Below are 21,689 nucleotides of genomic sequence, written 5' to 3'. Positions count from 1 at the left end.
TTAAATTAAAATTTCTATTAAAATTTTAACTTTAAAGCTAAATATAAAAATTAATGAATTTAAATTTAGAATTAAAATATTATGTTTAAATAAATGAGCACCTAAAATTCCAATCAATCCTAACGAATAATAAATTCACATATCTACCATATTTTTTAAATTCATGTCAATATTATAAAATTAAAGAAACCAAATTATACTAAATTAAAATCAAATGATAATAAAAGGACTAAAACCATAATTAGATTGTAATAAAAATCAATCTTTCTTGCCTGAAATGATGAAAATATCCAGAGTCAAACACATTTCTATCCAGTAGGAAATGAGAAAAGTAACTAATTAGAAGAATAATTCAAACAAATCCTAAATCCAAAGATTCAAAGATTCAAAGTTAACATTGCAAACAGGTGCACCATTGTAAGAGGATCATCCAAATCTCTAAGTGCATCAATAAATGTTGGATACCTAAAATACCAAACACATTTAGATGCCTGCATCAAGAAGAATGCGTCCTGTGATCAACATTGTGACATTCACCGCACCTGCTATGATAGCTCCTCCTAGGAAGAAGCTGACTGCACCAACAAGGATGCTGGCTCGACGCCCTTTGTTTCTAGTAACATAAGAGGCTCCAAATGTAGAAAGAAGGCCTGCGAAGTAGAGCGAACACGTAAAAAGTGTGAGGAGCTGGTTGTCATATTTGCAGTAGTCAGTTTCATGAAGATGTGCTTGTTTCCTTCTATATATCTTTGGGAAGAATTCCTTCAAGAAATCATCCATGGAAGTCACTCCACCTGCAATCAATATTAAAAGATAAACAGTGTCATCATCTTGAAATAAGCATCTTATTGAGCTCTTTTGAATCAAATAACATAAATCTTCTAACAAACAGAAACAAATGCATAATCTATAATGCAAGTAGCTTAGGAATCATTGATAATCCCCAAATACCAAATATATAATATATGAAGATTATATTTTGATGATTAAAGAAATTGTGTAGAGAGGGTTCTTCTCAAGACATCGTTTTGATTGAAAAGCAAATCAGTAAATCTGGAAGATAGGATACAAATCTAAAAAGATTTCAGCAATTGCTAATACTTAATATAAATGAACAGAATTCATAAACAAGCTGAAGAAAAAAACCAATGAAAAAAAGGAAAACAAAAGTGAATCATAGAAAAGAAATCTGACCAGAAACACCAAGATCATATCCAAAAAGAGATCCCCCTGTAGCAGCAACAAGGCAAGCAAATATAAAATAATTGGTAATCTTAAGCGACATTTAAAAGGATTAATGTACACTTAACAAGCAAAGTTACTAAAATAGAATTTACAAATTGACTTGAAATGGTGGCAACCAAGAACAAATACTGAAACAAAACCAGTAAATATGCGGCCTTCTCGATTATGGCTAGGCCATAAAAATAATTATAATAAAAGAAACAGGTGTTGTGCTAGACAATAGACTACAGTGCAAAATAACACTACAAAATAGATAAATTTGTCTAGAAATTTTATGAACATGGTTTTATCTTATCCAGCTGAATCAGGATTTAATGAAGCTTTCCCTTAAATGAACAGTGCTGGGACAAAGTACCATCATGCTAAAAGTAAATTAGAATTTATTTACTCTTTTATTAACATTACATACAATTTTCAAAATAGAATAATACACATATTTTCATCAAAGTAGTACAACTTTTATTTTCTCTGCTACATTCTGGCCACATATTGAGAAAACTGCCCAAATAATAGATTCAGAATTGCATTAAAATAAAAATAATCTCAAACCCCATCCATTTTAGAACAGAAATTGGTTAATTTAGTTTTGGTAACTGATTGTAGTAGGAGAACATTATTGTTATAAATGATGATGATGATGATGATGATAATGGATGTTGTTCCAATTAAAAGACAATTGCAAAAATAGGTTTATTTTATCAATGGTGAAAATGAAACAAGAGTGAAAAATTACTGACACTTGATGATATTCGTAGCTCCCTAAGAACACCATTTGAAATGCTTGCTTGAAAGTTACTTTATCACCATGTAAAATAGATAGAGACACTGCAGGAGTAAGGCATGCAGGAAAAAAATCGGCTAAAAGTACAGTTACAACTGATCTGGAAAAATTAATAGAATTTGAAGCTAACAACATATGATTTATATTGAAAGGAAATTCACAACTTTGCCAAGAAACACCAACTATCTAAAGAATGAAGGTACATACCTTGTTTTCCATAACCTGCAGTTACTTTCAGTAGGCCCCCAAGGTCAATGCGTCCAAGGTTATCTACTTAAGAACACCATCATGCTCATATCTCAAAAAGTGTAATTTTGACTACAAGTTTTAGCATCAAATTCATGAAAAATATTGAACATGCAGTATAAATTAGAATGACACTTTTATTCCCCCTTTGAGAGCCGACAAAGAGCAGTTTAAAGAACCAACCTTATGCTTTGAGCCGATTAGACCTGGGATGCTAAAACCATCCAATTGGAATTGAACATGATTTCCATAGACATCGAACATCTACAAAAGCACATTATCGTGTTGGTAATATGAAGACCACATGTCCAGTGTATAATTTCAGATTACAATCTTATGGCCTATGTGCTACTGTTTCCACTCACAACCACAGAAAAAGGTTATAAGAAAGAGAGAAAAATAAAAAGAGGCCCTCCTTCTATGTGTAGAACCAAACAATTGGCATTAAAATAATAACAAAGTCTCACCTCTAGCACAAACTGCTCAATTACAAAACTTGGGAGTAATTGCTTTCCAGGAAGTCATGAACTGACTTCGATACGGTGTAAAGCTCCAGGAGTAACTAATATGCGCAAAAAATAGCCAGTAAAAAGTTTGACATTATCCAGCTTTTGTAGCCAGTATAAAGCTTATATATAATATATTGGCCAATCAAGTTTGACATTATCCAGTAAAAAGTTCAATCATCTAGGTTTATCTAAATCTACTGCCTTACAAAAAATAGCACCAAGACACACAAGGCGTCTATGCCTCATTAAATGGGCCTCGCCTGGAAAGGTCTGAGGCATTTTTGTTGAATGCTGCAAACGCACAGACGCACCTAGGTACATGCCTTGACAACACTGACCCTACCATTCAGCCTCAAACAAGGGACCCAGATTTCATCCATCCATGTAGCAAGTAAATTATATATGGTAACTATATACCACAAATTCAAATTCAAAGCTAAAAAATACTACCAAATATCCCTATCTCCAGAAAAAACGCAAAAACACAAACAATGGTCAAACAAAAATCATATATACAGCAAAAAAAAAATCTACACGCAAACAGGGAAAGCCCATAACCAAAAAAAAAAAATTATAAACATAAAAGAAGAGGTAAATTTGAAAAGTTACCCTCATACGATCAAACAAAATTGAGGGAGTGATAAGCTTATTGTTAGGCAAAAATTAAAGCAAGAATGAAAAGTATTCACTTGAAACTTGAATGATTGGAGGAGAGCTCTTGAGAACAACTAATATTTGGTAAAGATCTTCGGATAAACGACATCTTTGAACAGCAGAAGAAATTAACTGACAATACAAAAAAAGAAAGGAAATTAAAGAAAAAAGAAGGAGATTAGAGTGGATTAACATATTATTATTTGGTTTTTTTCCAAACCTAAGATTGCTTAAGGTATCAATTAAAAAAATTAAAAAATTTCAGAAGAACTGAAAACATCAATGAAAACCCTAATTTTCTAAACACCAAAATAACATAACCTAGAATTCAGAAGAAAAGAGAAAATAAATTATAGCAGATCTAGAAATTAAAGAAAAACACAAAAATAAATAGCCAATGAGAATTTTAAAAAAAAAACACAATGTCGATTAAGACTGAGAAAAGACTGATATTTTATTCAATGTAAGGAGCAGCTAAAATAGAAGAACAAGGGACGGGAATTTGGGGTTTTCCAGCAACGAAGAGACTAAGAAAGAAAAGGGACATCGTCTGGTAGCGAGATGGAAAGCTAGGTTCCTTTGATAGGGACAGGTGAAGAGGAAAGAGAGAAAGGGAGATGGGAAAGGGTAATAGGAGAAAGGAATTGGTGAATGGAAAGGGAACGGGTATCAAAACAAAGTTCAAAACGTTGTCGGCCATGGGAAGATTAAGGATTTCACGGGGAAAAATTTGGGTAAAATGGCGTGATTTTGTAGAGTAAAATGATTTTTGTGGCGTTTTTATAAAAAAACGCCGCTATTGCTTACTTTTTGCGGTGTTTTTTCTAAAAACGCAACAAAAAATCATTTCATTTTGAACAAAACGACATTGTTTTGCTCTACTAAAAATTTTTTATTTTGTCTGTTAAAAATTATTAGTTAAGTGATTTTATAAAATATTTATTATTATTATTTTTTATAAATTAAATTTTTATAAAAAAACTAAGTACTCTCAAAATATAATATTTAAATATATCAAATAGTTTAAACCATTTAATCTAAATTTAGATTAAATATTTTAAATATAAAACATTAATTAATTGTATAAAATTTCATCATTTAACAAATCTAAAGTAAACCTTAAATCCTAAACCATTTAATATATATAACATTTGTCTATTATCTCTTAAATAATTTAATCTATAATCATAATTTTAATATATTAAAATTAAAATTATCTCTTTTACAATTATATAAGAAATTATTTAATATATAAATTAAAAAATACCAATTAATCTAAACCCTAAACCCTTAGTCCTTATCTCTTAAACCCTAAATCATAAAACATAAACCCCTGAACCCTTAACCCTCTTTTACAATTATATAAGAACTTAATTAATATATAAATTAAAAATACTAATTAATCTAAACCTTAAACCCTAACCTGACCCTAAATCTCTAAACCCTAAATCACTAACTCTTAATCTCTAACCTCTAACCCCTAACCCCAAACCCTTAACCCCTAACTACTACCCCCTAAACCTTATTTAATATATAAATTAAAAAACACTAATTAATCTAAACCTTAAACCCTAACCCAAATCCCTAATCCCTAATTGCTAACCCCTAACCCCTAAACCTTATTTAATATAAATTAAAACACACTAATTAATCTAAACCCTAAACCCTAACTTGACACCGAATTTACAAACCCTAAATCACAACTCTTAAACCAAAATCCCTAATCCATAATCCCTAATTCCATAATCTATAAACCTTAAAATTGTAACTCCTAAACCGGCCTTAAATCCTAAATTAACCATATACCCTAAACCATATATATTAAACCCTAAACTATAATGATAATTAATTAAATATTTTAAAATTAATACTATCGTATCTTTTACAATTATATATGAAATTATTTAATATATAAATTAAAAATCAATCAGTCATATACCCCAAATATTTTAAATAATAGTATTTTAATTTTTCTATTTTTAACAAATATTTTTCTATGTTTTTTATTTCAAATTATTCCTACGTGTCATTATTTCAAATTTATCTATTTTTAACAAATATTCAATTAAAAATAAATTGAATTTTAATTAATATAAATAAAAAAATTAAATAGTAAATAGACAGATAAAATGTTTTAGCGGCGAATTTTCAAAAACGCTGCTAAATCCCCGATCATTAGCGACACTTCTTAAAAAACGCCGCTAAAACCCTGAGCATTAGCGGCGCTTCTTCAAAAATGCCGCTAAAACCCTAAGCATTAGCGGCGCTTCTTCAAAAATGCTGCTAAATCCCAGAGCATTAGCGGCGTTTCTTCAAAAACGCCGCTAAAGCCCTGAGCATTAGCGGTGCCTATTCAAAAACGTCGCTAAAGCCCTGAGCATTAGTGGCACTTCTTCAAAAACGTCGTGAAAGCCCAGAGCATTAGCGGCGCTTCTTCAAAAACGCCGCTAAAGCCCTAAGCATTAGCGGCGCTTGTTTAAAAACGCCGCTAAAGCTCTGAAAGGTCAGAAAACAATGTAGTTGGGCTTTGGTTTTTTACGGCGTTTTTCTAAAAAAAAGCCACTAATGCCCGTTTTTAACGGCGCTTTCCTTAATGCACCGCTAATGCTCGAATTTAGCTGCGTTTTATGTAAAGCACCGCTAATGATTGATTTTTAGCGGCGTTTTTATCCAAACGCCACTAAAAATGCCACTAAAAGCTTGTTTTGGTGTAGTGATTTAAAAAAGCTCCCACATGGAATTTTTTTGCTACAGTAGTTCCTGAAAAAATAATTTTGAGAAGACATTTCTGAGCAAATAGTGTCAAAAATGCTTTAAGCAGGATGCATTGTCAGCAAAAGTACTAAAAGAAGCTTCCACGTGGACGCTGTTTTGCTACAGTAGTTTCTGAAAAAATAATTTTGAGAAGATGTTTCTGAGCAAATAATGTCAAAAACGCTTCAAGCAGGATACAATGTCAGCAAAAGTACTGAAAAAAGCTCTCACATGGACGTTCTTTTGCTACAGTAGTTTCTGAAAAAAATACTTTTGAGAAGATGTTTCTGATCAAATAGTGTCAAAAACACTTCAAGTATGATGTAATGTCAGCAAAAGTACTGCAAGAAGCTCCCACGTGGACGCTCTTTTGCTACAGTAGTTCCTATTTGGCCTGATGCTATAAATGAGCCAAATTTTTTTCTCAGGTTGCATAAGTTACAACAAAAAAAAATTAGAGAGGCTAAAAAGGATAGAAATTGAAGATGTATGAACGTATTAGTATTGTTATTTACTATGATGGTGAGGTTCGTCACACCGAGAACCGTGTTCTTTTTTATCGGAGAATACAGTGCGACTGGTTTTTAACCAGAACATAGATTTGACATAACTTTGTAAAAGAATTAGACGTAAAATATTCAGAACAACGCCAATGAAAGTTTTGTCTATTAGGTATCAATTTTGTACTTCTGTTGATCCAGTGACATATGACTCGTTCGACATCAAAGGTGCTTGTAGATTAGAGGCAATGGTGCAAACTCATCTCGCTAGTGGAGCACCCTATATTAAGTTATATATACAATTTGCATCGCTAAATCATGCATTTGCGACTACTGTTCGAGAGGAATACACGACCCCTGCCCAACACTTTGTTAATGGGTTACAAAATACTAAACTGCCCGTGTTTGGTAGCTATATGGAATACACAACACCTGCACGACACTCCGTCAGTGGATGGGACATGTACCTCGGTGGGTCGATGTTTGATGCTGGAAATACGTACTGGGGAACAGCATCAACTTCTAATGGTTGGCAATCTACATCTAATTGGAGACGGTATGAAACGCCCAGAAGAACGGATGATGTATTCCTTATGACGTCCACCGGTGAGGGGACATCGTACATTGCAGATGATGGTGGGTTAGAACATGAGTCCAATGTGGATCCACCTCGAGAGCCCGGCCCCGATGGTGCAGAAGTTGTATTATTTTTTGAACTGGAGCCTATTCTAACTGAACTTAAAGATGTTGAAAGGGGTTTAGATGAAGAACAAGATCTACGATTCAGGGCATACTCACCTCCAGTCCACATGCATAAGGTCGATCTATCTGTACATAATGCGTTGGAGTTTCCAAATCTACCATACAGAATACGTGATCGTACAAGTTCATTATTGGATTTGGGTGAATTTGAAGTTGGTAAGGAGTATTCCAATAAGGATAGTTTTCTTGATGTATTGAAACAACATAGCATCAATAACGGTGTTAACTACCACGTGGTTAAATCTAAATCTGATAAGTTTGAGGCGATGTGTGCAATGCAAGACGGTACATGTTCATGGAAAATCTACGCCTCGTTGAGGAAAAAGACAGGGTTGTGGGAGATGAAAAAGTACAAAGGTCCACATACATGTGCTGCAGGTACAGTATTTAGGGTTTTTGAATAATAATGTTATTATGTAATATTGCATTATTTAACGTACTTCATTGACAGGTATTTCACAAGATCATCCCAAGATGGATTCAGCTATGTTAGCTAGCTTAATACTGCTCACGATGAAAGCAGATCTCAGGACTTTAGTGCCGGTCTTAATTGCTAATATTCGTAGCCAAGTAGGGTACACACCCTTTTACCGCAAGGCTTGGATAGCTAAGCAGAAGGCGTTGGAGAAGATACATAGTGGGTGGGACGCTTCATATAATGAAATATGGCAGTGGTGTCAAGTGCTAGAGAGTACGTCCCAGGTTACATAACAGACCTTGAAACAAAACATGTGTACTACAACGACCGATTGCTCTGTGGATGCCAAGTGTTCAAACGTTTGTTCTGGACTTTTAAGCAATGCCGAGACGCATTTCTATACTGCAAGCCATTGGTACAAATTGACGGTACCTTTATGTTTGGTAGATATACCCATCGGCTATTGTTAGTAGTGGCACAGGATAACAGTGGGAGAATTTTTCCAATTGCGTTTGCAATAACACCGGGGGAGTCAACTAATGACTGGGATTTCTTTCTATCTAGGTTAAGGAGGCATGTGTGCCCCCAACCTGATATCTACGTTATTTCGAATCGGGTAGTTGCAATTGAGTGACAGGGAAGCCTATGGCAGCGCACACACCATCGGTATTGCCTAAGGTATGTTGCTTCCAACTACTGCTGGAAATATCCATCTAAAAGTGAACGACGACAAGTGACCAACATGGGTATTTAGTCTATTAATATAATTTTGTTTGTTATTTTAAATTTATTCTAAATGAAAAAGTGGTATGTAATATTCGCTATGAACTTATATTGGCAGGGTATAAAATAAGTAAATATCGTTTTCATGAGATGTTGGCAGTTTTGCGTTCAGTTAACGACGAAGGCACGGACTACCTCTGTAACATACCTTTTAAACAGTGGACACAAGCATATGACGGTGGCCTATGATATGGTCATATGACCTCAAACCTGGCTGAATGCATAAATTTTATTCTAAAAAGAACGTGTCATTTACCGATAACATCGGTTGTGAGAGAGACATACTTTTGTTTAGCGGCGCTATTTCCAAAGTGAGCAGCGAGTTATGCAGGTCAAATGCAGGGAGGCCATGTATGGTGTAGGAAGGTATTGCAAGAAATTAACAAGGCGAAGGTGCGGGAGAACACCATGCACACAGTGTGTCACGATCGAGACAACTTATGGTTTCGTGTGACGGAGTTTGACAGACTGCACCAAGGTAATACTGGCGGGCAATATCGTGTACATGTGAGAAATTAGACTTACGACTGTGGGATGTTTGACACACTTCGTTATCCATACGCTCATGTAATTGCAGCTTACCAGAATCTTCGTCTGGATCCCATGAGCTAAGTCAACAAAGTGTACAAATTAGAATACATGTACAACGTCTGGAGACACGTATTCCCACCGGTCCCAGATGAACGTAAGTGACCATCTGTATCGCTTACTCCTTTTAAGTTGTTATCGGATAGAGAATTGCGTCGCAAACTAAAAGGTCGACCTTGCTCGACTAGAATACATAACAATATGAATATCCAAGAAACAGCCAATCAACAGAAGTTGTGCGGATGGTGTAGGAACCTAGGCCATACAAGTAGATCATGTCCAAATCACAATAGTTGAAGTTGTTGTAAAAAACTATGTTGTATTGTTTATATTTTATTAAATGAAATAATATAAAAATATTCAAAATATTGTCTTTTATTTTATTACATGAAATAATATAAAAATATTCAAAATGTTTGTACAAATATATTAAAATAAAAGTAATGTTTGTGCCCACCGGATTCAGTGTCACATGGAGGTCGTCGACAGTTACGCGCTAAATTCCTCCTTTGTCCAGCTTTCGATGGGGGTTGTAGTTGCTCCGGTGGGGATTTTGGTTCCTCCGATAGGGAATCTAGTTGTTGGTGTTGGGAGGATGACCCACATTGATAGAATACTGACTGCGGAGGTGTTTGCATCACCAATGGCGAAAGTGTTTGAAACCCATAAGGTGATGGGGATTGGTAAAAAGAAGAGCTCTCCGACGACCCCTCGTGCGATGTCGGCCTATAGATCAGCGGTCAACTCGGAGTAATCGAAAATAGAGATGAACCGAGCCATGCATTCCAACCTGTCATAGGACTAGAAAAAGGAAACATATAAGGGTTAGGATACATAAAAAGGCGAGGATACGCACCTGGCATCATCTGAAGAGGTTGTACTATGGGTGTTGTCGGTTGAAGTGTTGGGCTCGGTGACTGTGTGGGTGCTGTTGCTTGGCCTGGTGATGGGTCAAGTGATTGTGTAGGCGCTGTTGATGGGCCTGCGCCGTCGTCCCTTCTTTTTGGATTTAAAGAGCCATGTCATTCCCTTTGGACACGTAATTGCCGCCGCCTCTCCTCTTCCGACAGTAAATATGGCTTGCCATGGATCCTAAACCATGGCATGTATTCTGGTACGTACGCTAAATCTGGAACGATGATCGGTTCCCGAGTAGGTATATAATCATACCGATCTTCCCACATTTGGATATAGTGTGACCAGAATCTCGGCCAATCCGTATGTAATTGTCGTAAGTCGATTCTGTGATGATCATCCAACACCTCAGGTGCCACGAGAATCAGTTGTCGGAATCCATATTGCTGTAATATTCTTTCTGACTGGTGCATCTCCACGATAGCATAGTTGACCAATGGGACCTTCACATACCAAATGTTCAGATTTTGAAAGAATTCATCCAGAATTACTGTCCGAATTACCGGATCCTCGTATGGTGTCCATTGAAACTATATGACCATGATGAAAATATTAGTTATATACATAATACTAAATACTAAATACGAATCGACTATCTCATTATGTATATCTATTTTATTTAATACTTGTGCTTCCGATAGTTGGTCTAATAGAAGCCGTATATCTTCAAGAGAGGTAGGTAATCTAACATAACTTGCCAAATGGTTCCACCTAATTAAATAAATTTTTAGCATACGGTTATATTTTAAATCTACGTAATAGTTGTAAAATCTAATATAAAATTTACCTCATTATGAGTGGGAATGTATATGGGTGGTCCACTCGAGGACGTAAAAATGGAAAGCAAAACCGTGCCTATAATTGCAGTAGTGATAGGTAACCTCCGATTTTCACTTTATTCGGTCGCGTCGCCCCGCACATATCCCGGTACAATGTTGCCAACACAGCAGACCCCCAACTAAATTCACCAGCTGCTTAAAATCAACGAGTTTCAGCAGCCATCTCAGATGTACAAGGTTTCGTGACAAGTCTGGCATCAGATAACCTCTAATTATCTCAAGAATGTATGTCCGAGCATATCGTATTCTTTCTAGTTTGATAGAATCATCATCCGGCTTCGGGAATATGTCTCGTAACCAGCCCATCTCGATCTGACCTCCGTTAATATTATCCAGAATAGCACCCAAAAACTCGTAGCATACCTCTCCCTAATCACCAGATTGTGACTATGTACTCGTAAAAAAATAGCCATTGGTACTGTTCATACACGGGGAAAACGCTTCTTCAATGAAGCGCTTTGTCCACGTGAACACAAAGCGCGCCCTCAAAGATGCGTTTTCTATCCACGTGGACAAAGCGCTTCCTTGAGGAAACGTTTTCTTGCTTTATCCCCTGACAACGCGCTGATGTGGACTAGAGGTGCTCATGGGCCGGGCCGGGTCCAAAAAAAATTTTCGGCCCGCTTACTAGGCCCGAGCCGGGCCCGGCCCGAAATATGGCATGAGATGTAGCCCAGGCCCGGCCCGTGGAAAAAATATGAAGCTCGGGCCCGGCTCGTTTTTTTTTTGGCTTAAATGTTAAACTAATTGTTATTAAAGTTATATCAAATATCAAATTATATTTTTTTTTGTATATAATGAAAAAAAATTAAAAAAATAGCTTTCATCATGTTATCTATAAACTTTATGTTAGAATTTATGTAGTATTACACTAATACACTCTAAGTTTAAAAATTACCAACTTTAATAACATTTGTGACATTTAGGTAACAATCAATTCTTAAAAAGAGAATAAAAATAAAATGATTATACAAGTAATAAGGACTAGCAACATATTATCATTGGGCAATAAGCAACGCTATTGCTTTTAAGTTTTAAGCTACAAAAAAGCGTCAAATAATACCAAAACTGTCAAAAAATGTCACAAATATTCTATGCATATTGCATAATAACATAATTAATTTAAATATTCATTATTGCTTTTAAGTTTTAAGTTGCAAAAAACTGTCAAATTTAATTAATTTAAATTAATAACATAATTAATTTAAATATTATCTATGCATAATATAATTGCTTTTAAATCATATTAAATCAATTTGAGTTTTATCATTTACTAAATCTCTAATTTTGCTTCTAACTATCTTTGAGATAAGAAAACATAAGTTAAACCCCACAAGTACACATACCTCCAAAGTCCAAAATGACTTTGGAAAATTAAGCAACAAACCATAATATTCATACATTAATCCATCAACATATTTAATTTCATAACAAAATATAAATTGTCCATCAACATATTTAGAAGGAAAGTATCTTAAAAAGCTACCGAAGAAACATCATCATCCTCTCATTGTCGCCATCGTCGTCATCGTCCTCATTGTCCTCATCGTCCTTTTTGCAACCAATTTCTAACATGAAATAAGAATAAATAATTAGATAATCAAATTGATGAAAAAATAATATAAAATTCAAACAATAAAACGAGAATAATAATTACCTGCTGAAAATCCCTTAGCTCGCATCCAATCATCCAAGCAAACAACGGCTTGAACCGTTTTTGGCTTAAGTGAACTCCTCAAAGGTGTGATAACTTTCTTACCCATGCTAAAAGCCGACTCGGAAGCTATAGTCGATATTGGAATTGCCAAAAGATCACGAGCCAATAATGAAAGCTCATTGTATTGAACTGAACTATAAAATGATATTCGACCATTTTCATATAAAAATAAATACATATTACATAATAGTATAATACCGAACTCATATATTGCACGAGATAATAAACTAGTTATTTAACTATGCTAGCCTTGTGATACAAGATCAAACTTGTCACATGTCTTTAAGTAATACTAAAAGAACACACAAAATTCAAATGAAAAGTTGCTAAGGTTGACTGTTTTGAAGGAAAGGGTGTGAGATAGTGATAGTAGCAACCTGCCTAGGCCTGCTGTTTTTTCTGCCTCACTAAATAACTTGTTTCTACAATAAAACAAAGCAAACACAAAAAAAAAAAAGAGATCAAATGAAGAAACTAAGCTTCTGATCTCAAGGTCAAGAGAGAAACTGGTGTTTTTCTCATACTTGAGAAAATCAAACTGTATTATAATTTCATACTTGATTTCAATACAAGAAATTATACATGTACATATATACATATTCGAAACTAACATATACATATATCAATTCATACTTAGACATGGTCAAACTAATACAACTACTATATCAAACTAATGAAAACAAATTACAGACTCACTACAGCATGTATAAATTACAGACCCTCAATTTTTTAGACATGGTCAAACTAATACAACTACTATATCAAACTAATGAAAACAAATTACAGACCCACTACAGCATGTATAAATAACCCACTTTATCAAACTAATGAAAACAATCGTAAAAGAAAGAAAGAAAAACATCATATTCCAATTCGTTTGAGATTTTCCATTCATTGTTACTGGTTCATCATAGCTTAAACACTGATAATTTCGATGGCCTTAAACTCATTTTCTCAACCTCATTTTGTGTTGATACCATTTATGTGCCAGGGACACCTTCAAGCCATAAATATGGCAACATTAACAGAACACCATTAACAGCAAAAATCAAAAACACAACCATTAACAGCATTAACAGCAAAATCAAAGTCAGAACACCATTAACAGCAAAAATCAAAATCACAACCAACATCAAAAAGCAAAAAAGGGAGAAGACCTTAAAAAATTAAGAAACCGTTAATAGGAAATAGGGTTAACACTTAACAGATAACTCACCCTTGAAGACGTTGAAGGCTAGATTCATTGGAAGCACCGTTAGAGCGGAGGTGGAGTCGTGCTGGACCGGTCACCAGAGGTGGAATGGTGGGTCGGGCGAGGTGGGTTTCTGATTTGGGGGAAAAAAAAGGGAAGGGAATGCGTTAGGGATTTGTCTCTGAAGATAAAAAAAGGGAAGGGAAGGGTGTCGGGGAAATGGGGAGGGGAATTGGGAAAGTTAAATTCTAATAATAAATTTTAAAATAAAAAAATATTAATTAGATCCGGGCTGGGACTGGCCGGCCCGGGCCGAAAAAAGTTTACTGAGGCCCGACCCGTTTTTTAAACGGGCCTATTTTTTTGCCCGATGCCATATTTTCGGCCTATGTTTTTATCCAAACCCTCCCAAATTTCGGGCAGGCCTTCAGGTCGGGTCGGGCCGGGCCGCCCAACCCATGAGCACCTCTAATGTGGACGCGTTTTGGGGGAAATTGGTCCATTCCGGTAATTAATTTAGGACCTGGCCCATTTCGGTAATTTTAAAAATAAAAGGGCTTTTATTGGTAATTTGCCCTTGTTAAATACTAGCACATATAATATAATTATAAAATTTCATTCTTCTTTTATTTTCAGCCTTTTGCCAACGAAATCTTGCTATTGGCCCGGTAAATAAAAAATAGATCGAAATCCAGTAAACAGCACGTGTTCAGCCGAATCACACCTTCAACTGCTTTGCACTTGACTTTACACTTTAGACTACCTTTTATTGGTATTATTAAAAATCGATATGTTTATTCCAAAGTAAATTAATTTTTAATAAAATATTAATTTATCAAAATGTTTTAAGGTAATTAAAATATTTTTAAGGGACTTTGTTATATAAGTTTCGAGACATGAAAACTTCGAAGCAAAGCTCTTTTTCAAGAGTTGTTTGTCTTCAGGCACTGAGCAGTATGTCTAGAGACTATTGGCAACTTGTCTTGAGACATGGCCTGCCAACAGTTATATGACGACTATTTTTCAAACGTACAAGGATAATTTTTAAGCTCAAAGTTAATGCTTTCAACAAGTAGATTTCATCCCAACGATCATAAACGTCCACAAACTTGTTCCTTGATATTAATACACTTCAACACTCGAGAGATTAGAGATATCTAAGCATCAAGATCAATAGAAAAGTATTCAAATATTTATTCTTTCATTTCTTTTGTAAATATTCTCTAAAAGCTTATTGTTAGATATTTTATCACTCTCATTTCATTTCTGTGATAGCTTAATTTTGTAAACTCATACCTTGTAGAGGTCTCTTTGTTTACTCTTTTTCACATCACAAATTGTAAATTGGAAGGGTTTTAGTTGAGTTATAAAAACTAAGAAAAGTTCCAGTTTAATAAAAGATAGAGGGAGAAGTTTCTATTTAAGTCTTGTGAATAATATAGGGATTGTAAATGTTATTCCTTTTTGTTAAAGGTAACAATTTAAGTATAGTGAATTGAGAAATTCTTGGTTAAGGTATACTAAAGTAGTGGAGGTAGTCAATAGGGTCAAACCACTATAAATCGAATTGTCCAAACTTTCCCCCCTTTCCTCATCATGTAGAAAAGTTTGAGAAAAAAATTAAAATAGCAATTCACCTCCCTCTTGGTATTTTCGAACCAAACATTATTTATAAAGCCATCAACTATGTCTCAACTCAGTTAGGAAATTACAAAAAAAAATATTTACAAAGTAAATTATATATTTATGTGGATGTTTTTATCTTTTTAAATCAATAAAATTTTATCCATAATGGGATTTGAACCAATGATAATATAAAACATTTTTCATTTACCATTTAAACTAAAGCAAATTTTAGTTTTTATATGCAATTTTAATAAATATATTTGATATATAAATTTTTATATATTAATAATGTCGTTGATTAAGTTGATGTCACAAATTAATGACAAAACAATGATAAATAATTGTATTCATTTAATATTTTTAATTTAACGTGTTTTATGTTCAAATTTCGTTTTACTTACAAAATAATTTTTCATTTTCATTTTAATATCGTATATATTTGATATTTCATGTGCTATGATTAATTAGATCCAAATCATACTTTATTATTATTTATTATATGTTATGTTTAGATACATTTTCAAATTTTAAATATATAATTTTCATAAAAAATGCCCAAGAGTATAGAATAAAAAGTGAATATAATATAATAAAGTGTGCCTCAAAATTTGTAAATTCTTTTTGTAAGGTTAATTATCTTGAAAAATAATCATGTATCTTTTTAAATATTTATTTTTAACATATTATTATACTTTTATAAATTACTTGCTAATTTTCGAATTTATTTATAAAGTCTAAAATTTCTAATAATAATACATTTTTTTTATAAAATAAGAAGAAGAAATATTTTTTGGGGGAAAAAAGAGGTTCACATGGGATGGAGGCTTTATGGGTTAGCTTTTAAGAAATACACGTGTGAAAGAAGTAGTTAAGTTGTCCATTTTTCAAACAACCGTCCAAAGTCTTCAGTAAAGTAGATTCTAGTGTTTCCACTCCTCACTTGTGACGGCATATTCAATTATAATTTTTTAAAAAGTAATCTTTAATATTTATATATATGGTTTTAATTTTAAATTTATATATATAAATATTTTCTAAAACTATAATGAATCCATATAAAAATATTTTAAAAATCTAAAAGAATTAATATATAATTATATATATATATATATATATAACATAACTCCTTTTTTCTAAAAAAGTTCTTTCTTCTCTCAAGTTCTCTGTTATTGGGCGAGTTCGGTCAAGTTTAGTCAATGGAATATGATTATTGAAAATGTAATAATGTAATAATTGGTATATTGGAAAAGTAATAAAAGAAATATGAGAAAGTTAATTGATTATATACTTTGATGGTAAATTTTGAAATTGCTTTTTATTCAAATAAAATATAATTTTAATTACATAAAATTAGCATAACATTTATAATATTCTATATTTGAAATAAGTTTATTAAATTATAAATACGTACATAAAAGTAGTTGATTAATATTTGTAATTGATGTCAGCTGAAGTGGTTAGTCAGCATCATTTAGATAATTATGGTTTTTTATGCTGCCTAATTGCTACTGAAGTGAGTAGAAAGAGAAGGGTGACAAAATTGAATTGGTATTAAAATCAAGATGGGGCATGCTAATTATTATGGATATGAATGTCCTTAACCTGAAGGACAGTTTATTGATGGCAAACATCCATCCAAACACATTTACTTTATACTTGGTAGTATAATAGTGCAACTTTCAATCATTATTGCTGCCAATGTAATTAAGCTAAGATTTAGTGCAAATTTTCCATCATATATAACAACAGCCACAAAGGGTCCAATTACATTCCTTGTAATCCTGTAATGATAAGATTAAATATTTTAGTAATACTGTAACATGAAATAGAACTCAATCGCTCATTCAAATTTACCATTGATGTTTATAGTTTAACTTCTCTGCTTTTTTTCTTTGTATTGTCAATTTCAAATAATGGTGATTTGATTTGATGGCACATAGTTTTAGAGAAATTTATACGATTGGTATTATCTATTTATTGAATCAAAGTCGGGTGCAATATCCTTATCATATTGAATGATAGCTCCACTGATACTGCTATACATTCTTGTTAGGTTATTTCCTCTTCTACCTTCCAAACCATCATCCACCAAATTAAATGCTTTTACTTTTATTTTTTTAATTATAAGATTGGACACGTGTCAATTTTATACTTCCAACTTTGCCACTTTATTACACTCAAATACTTTCTTGAACTTTTAATTGGTAGTTAAATAACCTTAATCTTCAACTTATGCCCAAAATACTTTTTCTTTAAAGGAAATGACCCAAATACCCCTAATATCGGTGATGAGTGGGAAATGATCCGATAACCCTATCTCTTTGGTAAGACCAATGACCGTAACGAAACACGAGGCAATGACCAACAACATTGGACCCAAACAAAAGAAAATAAAGGCAGTTCACATGGATGGTGTTACCCCTCAATTTATTTTTATTTTTTAATCCTTATTTTATTGCCCTTTCTTTGTTAAATTCTTAATATCCTACTACAATCATATGCCTCTTTCTGCATTTCTTCTTCACCAACGTTTTAATCTACTCCACCCTCTACTTTTCTAACTAAAATCAGATAGTCATAGTTTCATTCACATTTTATTTAAAATATTTAAAAAGTGAATATTAAGTGTCTTGTAAAATATAATAATATAAGACACATGTCAATTGTTCAAGTTTACTTATAAAATAATAAAAACTGATCCATATGTTTATATATATACAAGTACTCTTTAAATAAAAGGAGGGCTATGGCCTTCCTTGTGACACTTGTCTTTTGAATTATATGATAGTGGTCAAATATCACTTTTGTCTTTGTACTATATTTAATTTTGGTACTTCATTATAATACCATTAATTAATTCAGATAATTTATTCTAATTAAAATACTAATCTGAGGTTTTAAGAATTATTAACATCGTTAAATTCTTTTCTTAAATTTAGATATGTTATAATGTCCTTTTTTATTACATAGTTATCAAATAAGTTTTTTAAAAATTTGATGTATTTAGTATAATTTAATGATGTCAACAATTACATTTAAATTTTTAAAAGTAAAAAAAGTTAAATGAAGATGTATAGAGAAATAAAACTCCAAAATTTGACCCCACCCACTCCAATGGGGCGAGACAGTTATTTGTAACATGAGCATTAGAATTAGTCCAAACTTTTCATAAATAAACAAAGGGATGTATATTGGAAATATTGAGACGTTTCATGTTAAGCCACGTCAATCTGATGATATCCATATTAAAAAGAAGAGCTAAAAGAAAGGGGTGAAAATGGATTACATTGGCTTTTGTCTTTTGCATCAACTCTGATTGGGACAAATGTTATACCATAGATTCGTTAAGAAATGGATCTTCGAAATTTTTAATGAATTAAGACATGTTTTAAGGGTGTTGAATTTGTAAGGGAATAGCGGTGCATGGTCGGGTTTGATTTTCATGCACTTGTTATATCAAAACCTCAACGCCGACAAACATAAATCAATGTTTTCTGAAAGCTCTATCATTACTTGATGATCAAGGAAGAAAAGATTCGGTCACACCATGTTGTTTTTATTTAACATTCAATTTCCTTTTGGAAATAAAAATTACGTTTCTAATTTTTTAGAGTTTATGCATATATACATATAAGTTATTATATTGCGAAATTAAACTCATATTAAGTAAGAATTCGAAATAGTTGAAGCTAAAACGCATACATGGTAAAAACATAAAGTTAGATTAAAAAATACTTAAAGATTTAGGGTTTCAACCTTCGTCTTGTCATATACGATGATAAATTCTTTACTTAATTTTAATATTATTTGTTGGTGAAAATAAAATTAAAAATGGAATCATTATTATTTTTAGAATATTAGGATAATTACGTTATCTAAAATTTTGAAATATATTTCTTTTCTCTAATTGAAGTATTTATTATTCATTATATTACAAAGCTAATATTAGAATAATATGTTTTGTTTTAATTTTTATTGAAATTTGAATATTAAAAGTATTGCTAAAATTACACTTTTTATTCATGTTAAATTACACTTTCACTAGTTTTGAACAAACAAAAATCGTATGTATTATTTACTATATTATTAAAAACAAAAAATACTTTTGTATCCATGCTAAATTAATTTCACTAGCTAATGAGGTATTAGTTTTATGACAAGGTGAAGTCGTCGAAATTTTGAGATCTCACATTCAAGTCTCATTTTGTGTAAATATATGCATTCGGTTCAAGATTTATTACAGGTTAATTAGTAGTAGTTAATTATTTAATTTAGTGATTGTAATGATTGGCAGGGATTGTTATAACTTTAAAAAAATTATACTTCCGCTCTTTCTAAATAATAAAAATACCATTATTTTCATTATTATTATTTAAATTACACTTTATAAACATGTTAAATTACACATTCACTATGATTTTAATTATTCAGTTTTGATTTATGCTTTTATTTTTATTAAATAATATAAAATATGCATGAAATTAGATAAATTTTGAACCAATAAAATACTTATTATAGTTCACTATATTACTAAATTAACATTAAAATGATATTTATTATTATTATTATTAAAATTTGATATTAAAAAATTATATTTTTAAAATAAAAATTATATTTTACTAAAGTTGAAATTACATTTCGTATCCATGTCAAATTACACTTTTAGTGTATTCCGATTATATAAAGCTCAAACTTACCACTATAATGAACATACGAGTATTTTCATTCAATTAGTAATTAAAAATCACAAAATAAATAAAAATTAAATTTTATTATCATTTTCAAATAATATTTATAGTTTATTTTGACTAGTTATCTTATATGAGAGATTTATTATCTTAATCTTACATAATAATAGATTGAAATTTTGAAATTCAAAATATATAACACTACCAATGAAATTTTAGGTTTTAATGTGAAAAAACTAAACATTAATAAAATAATGAATGTAAAAGTGTGATTAAAAAGGAAAAAGAAATTAAATATGAAGAAACGTGTATATTTGGTGGGAAAAATTGGATTCAACTACACACTCACTGATAGATTGAGGTTTGGGTGTGCAAGATAATATGTAGAGCGTTAATATTTTGTGTTGTCTAAGTTGTCATTATATACACATATTAATTCCTTTCTGTCGTTTAATTGGGCTCGTATGTTCAACCTGATTTATCATTATCTTTAACAATTTTTCCCTTTCGACCCACAAACAATGGATTCAATTATGATTAAGTGCATAATTTTGTGGATTAGTATGGAGACTTCCTAATGTATGCTATTAATGCTTGCAAGAACAGATTTTTATTCATCTTTGTAAGGAACTTCATGAATCGGGGAACAATGAACATATTGCATTCAAGTCTAAAGTTGAAATTAGTGAATTGCACTTGGAAGATCAAGAATCTTCTTTAGTTTGATGGCTTCATGTTCCTGTCAAAAACCTCAATTTCCCACAATTGTTTTGCCGTTTAATTGAGAATTCGTCTTACAATTCTATCGAATAGAACAAAAAAGTTGTTGTGGTCTCATCCACAACTATAATACTCAATTTAAGCCTGAAATTTAATAGTAAACAAAAAAAATTTGTTGATAAGTATGCAGATATTGAATTATAGTTTTGTATAATGATAAATTTGTAATTTTATTTTTTGGAAAATAACTTCTTCTTTTTTATTATAAGAAGGACGGTATCCAGGAATAGGGAGTTGAATAGGATCACCATAATTGTAACATTTAACACCTTCCACTTGCTCGACCTTTTCCCTATGAATAGGGTACGTTAAGTAGTACCGGTCAAATTTCGTATCAACTATTGTTATAGTTGCCCGACATGCAAAATTATGTATCTGTTATATATTTTAAAAAATCTAGATAAAAGTTAACAATGACATAAATGTAGAATGAAGTGCGTAATATTTGTTAAAATAAATATTTGGTCTCATAAACATACAATAAAACGAAATCGATCAATTTTGCAATGCATACTCTGTTGGTGAATCATATTTCTGCAAGAGATGTGTTCTTGGAGGGTGTTGTGAATTCCTCAATTGCGGAGGTAGAATGGATGAATTGAAATATTGCATGCGGATTATAACTTGTATATTCTGAATAACGATGGTGATGATTTATCATTAAATGTTTTGTGAATGTTTAGTTAAAGGAA

General features: G+C 32.0%; 1 protein-coding gene across 9 annotated transcripts; it reads right to left on the bottom strand.

The window, feature by feature from the left end:
* Positions 1–241: 241 nt before the first annotated feature.
* LOC105784476 (sugar transport protein 14) lies at positions 242–4,044 on the bottom strand. Of its 9 annotated transcripts, none has more exons than XR_008196768.1 (6): positions 2,740–3,377; positions 2,456–2,536; positions 2,234–2,299; positions 1,983–2,070; positions 1,195–1,230; positions 242–794 (listed from the first exon to the last, which is right to left on the bottom strand). XR_008196768.1 is itself a non-coding variant. In XM_052632358.1 (2 exons), the coding sequence occupies exons 1-2, from the start codon at positions 1,283–1,285 to the stop codon at positions 484–486; spliced, it is 402 nt and encodes a 133-aa protein (XP_052488318.1). In that variant the 5' UTR covers positions 1,286–1,970; the 3' UTR covers positions 242–483. The 9 variants fall into 9 exon arrangements, 1 of the variants encoding a protein (XP_052488318.1); XR_008196767.1 differs by having other exon boundaries at positions 2,234–2,296; positions 2,740–3,376; XR_008196769.1 differs by lacking the exon at positions 1,983–2,070 and adding an exon at positions 3,391–4,044 and having other exon boundaries at positions 2,234–2,536; positions 2,740–2,834.
* Positions 4,045–21,689: the final 17,645 nt, after the last annotated feature.

The sequence above is a fragment of the Gossypium raimondii genome, chromosome 1 (assembly GCF_025698545.1).
Source record: "Gossypium raimondii isolate GPD5lz chromosome 1, ASM2569854v1, whole genome shotgun sequence".
Lineage (NCBI taxonomy): Eukaryota > Viridiplantae > Streptophyta > Magnoliopsida > Malvales > Malvaceae > Gossypium > Gossypium raimondii.
This window is presented reverse-complemented; position numbering and strand designations above follow the sequence as displayed.